Source organism: Muntiacus reevesi, chromosome 1 (genome assembly GCF_963930625.1).
Source record: "Muntiacus reevesi chromosome 1, mMunRee1.1, whole genome shotgun sequence".
Taxonomy (NCBI): Eukaryota; Metazoa; Chordata; class Mammalia; order Artiodactyla; family Cervidae; genus Muntiacus; species Muntiacus reevesi.
This window is the reverse complement of record NC_089249.1, coordinates 270,730,377-270,736,730: the sequence shown is the minus strand read 5'-3', so window position 1 is coordinate 270,736,730 and position 6,354 is coordinate 270,730,377. Positions and strand designations below refer to the sequence as shown.

General features: G+C 44.0%; 1 protein-coding gene across 1 annotated transcript in view; it reads right to left on the bottom strand.

Annotated features, from left to right (window-relative positions):
* Window positions 1-2,522: 2,522 nt before the first annotated feature.
* The window catches only part of FAM81B (family with sequence similarity 81 member B), a 52,882-nt gene continuing 49,050 nt past the window's right edge, over window positions 2,523-6,354 (bottom strand). Inside the window, exons 8-10 of the mRNA XM_065936810.1 lie at window positions 5,882-6,017; window positions 4,121-4,316; window positions 2,523-2,656 (exon numbers count right to left, since the gene is read on the bottom strand). Of these exons, the coding sequence (XP_065792882.1) occupies window positions 2,523-2,656; window positions 4,121-4,316; window positions 5,882-6,017 (466 nt within the window). The remainder of the gene's footprint in view (window positions 2,657-4,120; window positions 4,317-5,881; window positions 6,018-6,354) is intronic.

Below are 6,354 nucleotides of genomic sequence, written 5' to 3'. Positions count from 1 at the left end.
ATGGTTGGATGGCATCACTGACTCAATGGACATGAGTTTGAGTAAACTCTGGGAGTTGGTGATGGACAGGGAGGCCTGGCATGCTGCAGTCCATGGAGTCACAAAGAGTCGGACATGACTGAACAACTGAACTGAACTGAACTGAGCCTTTCTCTTCTCCAGGGGATCTTCCCAACCCAGGGATCAAACCCAGGTCTCCCGCACTGCAGGTGGATTCTTTGCCAGCTGAGTCACCAGGGAAGCCCAAGAATACTGGAATGGGTAGCCTATCCCTTCTCCAGCGGATCTTCCTGACCCAGGTAATCAAATTGGGGTCTCCTGCTTTGCAGGTGGATTCTTTACCAACCGAGCTATCAGGGAAGCCCTTGGGACATCTCATCATATCTTCAAATCAGTTAATTTAAAGCTGAGCTCAGCATTCTCACTCTCCTGCAGTATCTCCCTACTTTTCACCCACATTTGTTCTCCCACTGTGTCTGTAGTCTGTACTCTACAGCCAGAGGGGTTTTACTAAAATGCAAATCTTATCATGTCACTCTCCTATGCAAAATCCCTCAAAGGACTTTTTTTTGAAGATAAGGCCCAAGTTCCTCAGCATGAGTTATATGACCCTTTGTGATCAGACACCCGACTCCCCTAACTCCTCCAACTTGCTCTTTCCTGCTCACCTTCACCCCCCTTCCCCCTCCACCCCCCTCCACACTTTAGGTTCTGACGGTGTTGAACTTCAGTTCCTGGCCTGGGTCACATTTTTTTGGCCTCCAGGCCTTTGCTTAGGCTGCACCTTCTGCCTAAGGCTTCCCTGGTAGCTCAGTTGGTAAAGAATTGTCTGCAATGCAGGAGAACCCGGTTTGATGCCTGGGTTGGGAAGATCCCCTGGAGAAGGGAAAGGCTACCCACTCCAATATTCTGGTCTGGAGAATTCCATAAACTATACAGTCCATGGGGTTGTAAAGAGTCAGACACCACTGAGCAACTGAACCGAACTGAACTGAATTCATATTTTTGCAGTGCTTCTAAATTTAGCAGCAGGATAAAATTATGTTGGATGATTTTCATGGAAACTGTAATTTTTTTTAGATGGTTAACTCTTACTTGCTCATAATTCTGATACAAATTGAGTACAATGAATCAGTATTTTAAATACACAGAAGTTAGACTTGGTATAGATATTGGGACTGTTAGAAAATTAAAATCTCTAAATTAGAAGTTGCAGTCTGACAGTTCACTTGGCTGTATCTGCCCCAGAGACATTTCCCTCATAGTTTAAGAACTAGTTGCTAATGCTTATAAATGGTTTCATATAAAACCAGATTTCCTGTTTTTTTGAAAAATAAAATTTTGGCCAATAATGGATTCAGTTCAATTCAGTTCAGTCATTCAGTCATGTCCGACTCTTTGCAACCCCATGAAGCGCAGCATGCCAGGCTGTCCACCACCAACTCCTGGAGTCCCAAACCCACGTCCATTGATTCAGTGATGCCATCCAACCATCTCATCCTCTGTCATCCCCTTCTCCTCCTGCTCTCAATCTTTCCCAGCATCGGGATCTTTTCAAATGAGTCAGCTCTTCGCATCAGGTGGCCAAAGTATTGGAGTTTCAGCTTCAGCATCAGTCCTTCAAATGAACACCCAGGACTGATCTCCTTTAGGATGGACTGGTTGGATCTCCTTGCAGTCCAAGGGACTCTCAAGAGTCTTCTCCAACACCACAGTTCAAAAGCATAAATTCTTTGGTGCTCAGCTTTCTTTACAGTCCAATTCTCACATCCATACATGACCACTGGAAAAACCATAGCCTTGACTAGATGGACCTTTGTTGACAAAGTAAACAAAGTAAAATCTGCTTTTTAATATGCTGTCTATGTTGGTCATAACTTTCCTTTCAAGGAGTAAGTGTCTTTTAATTTTATGGCTGCAATCACCATCTGCAGTGATTTTGGAGCCCAGAAAAATAAGGTCAGCCACTGTTTCCACTGTTTCCCCATCTATTTGCCATGAAGTGATGGGACCGGATGCCATGATCTTAGTTTTCTGAATGTTAAGCTTTAAGCCAACTTTTCTACTCTCCTCTTTCACTTCCATCATGAGGCTCTTTGGTTCTTCTTCACTTTCTGCCATAAGGGTGGTGTCATCTGCAGGATTACATGCATGTAAATGGACTGGAACTGCATAGTTGCTATTCTTTTTAGACCAGTAAGTTGTCTCTAATTTCCTATAGTTTGTGCCATTCTTTAATATATTACACCAGGTCTACTTCACCAGGCCTATAGGAATAACATGCAGATTTGTGGACAAATAAAAATATAAAGGCATGTATGAAAGAAATTCCCTAACTTTTTCACTAATAAATTAATCAAGACATCATAAAATTCCCTGCTTTATTGGGTTTTCTGGTACATTCATCACCTTAGAAAGGTGGTAAGAAAGAGAAGCAGTAAACATCTCAAAGAGATTTTTCCCCTCAACATTTCCCAGGAAACCACTCCACTGACTGGTGAAAGAGAAGATGACTGGAAAGTTTATGATTCCTGGAGTTCCGCTATCTTACGCTGCAATTTCTTTAGGTCTTTCTGTACTTTATATTTTTCTAAATCCATCTTTGTTTTCTGTATTTGTTGGAGGGAGTTGAGAGAGTCATGAATTGATTTAAATCCTGGAAGAGGATATGAAAATAGGTATATTGAAGCTAAATAAGGCATTGGATCTTTAAAAAAAATTTTAACGAAAGTTACTAGTCAGCAGTCCTGCCATAATCGATCATTGTTTAACAAAGCATATTAAATTCCATTAAGACCGGTATAAAAATGGTCTAAAAATGTATAATAATCTTTTTCTTATAATGTCATCAGAATGCATTAGCAACAGTGTTTCAACTCGTATCTGGCTCCATTGCAAAATTTCAATTCTGTCCTTCCCCTCCATCCCCATAGATTGCATAATGAAATAATTCTATATTTGAAGATAGAAAGTTAAAATATTTTCTTTCTGTCCACTTGGACAAGAAATTTGGGATGATCTCTTTTTTTATTCTTGTTACAAAATTGAAGGTAAAGGCCACAGATGAGACTTTAACCCTTCTCTGAAAGCAACCTGTTTGAAGGACGTGGTCCCCCCACGCCTGCCCCGAGCACTTTGTGTCTGTGATATCCAAGCCCAGCCGCTCAGGACCACAGCCTACCAGACCTCAAGCTGCTCAGGGTCCAGCCCATTGCTGACTCACTGGAGGCTTTCGCACAGTCATTTCTCAGCACGTTTTTGTTAAAGGCATAAAAGCAAACCATTAATTGGGAGTCCCCATTTGTTAGGCTCTCACTTAGGAAAGTGCAGAAACATAGATTACGAATTACTCTTCAGTTCATACTGGGATTGTACTCACAGAATGAGTAAATTCCATTTTTAATGGGTAAATAGCAAGCAGAACCCTAAAAGTTAGGTCAGTTAAATTGGGGTTGTTTCTCATAAAGGAACCTTCTGATTTCTGGTAATTCTCAAAATTGTGACTCGAGGCAGTTGGCTGCTCCACTACACCTATCCCCGCATCCTTCCTTCTGACAAATTAGATGAGCCTTTCAAATTAATCCTCTTTGATGTTAGCTCAGCTTGACACTGCTGCCATTAGATTAGCCTCCTTAAGAAGAAAAGCAGTCATTATACCGAACTCTGCTCCTTCATTTCTCTCTCTTGACTTCTAAAGGTCAGGTCTCTCTCCAGTTTGACAACTGTCCAGGCTCATTACCTGCAGTTCAATGAGGGACATCTAACCTAGACTCTTAATTTCATGATATAACCACAAGTCAGGTCTTGATGATCTCCGAGGATTTTCCAGGTCTGACAATTTTATGATTCTATGATCTTACAGACTAAAAAATAAATCTCACCGCAATGGCAACTTGTGACCCTGAAACGTGTGAGTGAGAAACTAAATTTGCATATTTACCTTCCCTCCAGTGATGCGCTGACATTCTATGGGTTATTTAGGAAAGTCGGATGAGATACAAAGAATGTCACTTGACTAATGACAAGATTCCTCCCTGGCCATTAGCTCAAAGTAGAAAACCCTGAAGGACTGGATAAGAAAGGACTGATGTTCTTGACTCAGTTAAAGGTATCTGCTCACCTGATTCATATTCATCCTGCATTTTCTCTAATTCATCCCAGATGTGCTTTTCCAGTTGGCTCATCTTCTTGGACAGTTTATTTTCTGTATGCTTTATTTTGTTCAGATCTGCTTCATACTTCTCTGTGTTAATTAAATTCTCTAACTTGCTTGAAAGCTTCAGTAATTTTTCTTCCATGTTTTTTTCTGACATATCCTACAAAAGAGGGCATGTGATAAAACTGCTGAAAACCTTTGTGGATTTGAATTTCATCTTAGAGAATGCATTTTAACAAGTTTGCTTTCCCGTGATAAATGTGAGTTTCCAAACCAGGTTCCCTTGGATCTAAAGCTATTCACAAGTGTAAGTTAATTCCTTTATTTGGCCTTGTTAATTTGTAGTTTCTGAAATTCTACATGCTATGGGAGAAGAAAAAGGGCTGTGGTCCTTATGAAATGCCTGGAAGATTTGGAATTGTTGCATTTAAAGAAGTGTTGCCAAGGAAGGCATTTTACATTCTGCTCGACTTGAGCTTCTGGGACATTCTCCTAAATATTAGACGTTCTTATTCCCTGAACTTTCTGTCTCTATGTGAACAGGCTTCAGGCAGAATAGTGATTCTCTGTCTCTGCTTTCTGTTAGAATCACCTGGCCCATTATCCACCCCCCCAGCCCCACCTTACCCCTACACACAATTATGATTTAATGGGCTGTGTGAACCCAGGAGTTGGTATTTACAAGCTCCCCAGGTGATTCTACCATGCAGCAGGGTAGACAAGCAAGCTTCTTTGCCCTCCTCACTCCCTGGCAGGGAAGAAACGCAGGAGGCTGACTTGGCCCCCTTTGATGCTCTTTGGGCCCACCCGCCTCAAGAATGGTGGGTTCCAGCCTCTCTTCCTTGTGATAGGCGCCTTCTGCCCGCAGATGACCGCCTTCTCTCCTAGTGCGGCCTAGAACTGGTGGAGGAGTCTTGCCTGAACCCGTAGCAGAACCAGCGGGCCCGCTTGGGGCAAATCAGACCACACGTCCTTCAACAGCCGTATCAGTGGTAAAGCTGTAACGCTGACCTCCCTCCCTGGGACTCCTGCCTCCATCCACGTCAACAAGCTCAGGTTGGGTAACGGGAGCGTCTTTCCCGGGCTGCCGGAAGCCGCTCTCCTGAAGTTCCAGAATCGTCTTAGTTGAATCACCTGCAAGGCTGGCTGTGCTGCGCTCCCGTCCGGGCTCAGCAGCGTGGCCGGCATTGCTGGTTGGAGGAGGGAGCCTGCAGTTGATTTCCTCTATATGCCTGTCGCCTCACCCCGAAGCCTGGGGGTGTCTCTACAAGGTCTGAGCTGGAAAAGGAGTTTTGGAAACCTCTTCTGATCTACCAGCGGATCTCCAGACAGGTAAAAACGACTTGTTTAAGGCACTTTTCAGGTTTTATCGTGTCTGAGCCTCACCCAAGGAGCTTATCCGGGAGCAGATCCCCAGGGGAGGCTCTGGAAGGTCTGATGCTTCAGCTCTGGGCTGGGACCAGGAATCTGTACTTTTAAAAGCTCTCTTTGTTTTTACGCTGCTACATGGAGAGATACCCAGAGGCTTGGGGTGGGGGGGGGTGGGGAGGTGGTCACAGAATTGGGGAGGAGCAGACAGGACCGGAAGGCAGGCCTCTGGATTCCTATTCCAGTGCTAAAAAGTCAGTTACTGAGGCGCTGAAGGTTACTGTGAGGTTTCGAGTATGACTCTGGAGACTCGGACTCACTGCTCCCATCTAGACAGGGGAATAACAGGGCCCTTACCAGCTTCTCCTGCAGGAGGGCCAGATACTGGTTTGCCCGGCTGAGCTGCTCTTGTTCGTATTTGATGACCTGGTTTTCTGTCCGTTTTTGATGGTTCTCCATTTCCTCATATAGATTCAATGAAAGGGAATTAAATCTAGGGGGAAAAGTAGTTTGTTCTATTTTAATAAGTAAATTTACGCATAAAACCGACATTTATTGAAAACTTTGCCTTTGTTTTTTTTTTGATGATGAGGGTCCATGTGCCCAGCAAACACTTAGGGGTGATGGGGACGGGTAAGGGAGCACACACTGGGTCCCTGCCGACAGCACCCATCCACACAGCCTGAAACGCACGTCCACACAGCGGCAGGAGTGCGCGTGCACACACACACACACCCTGTACCATCACACACACACACACGCACACCCATGTACCATCACACATACACACACACACGCCTGTACCATCACACACACACACACACACCCCT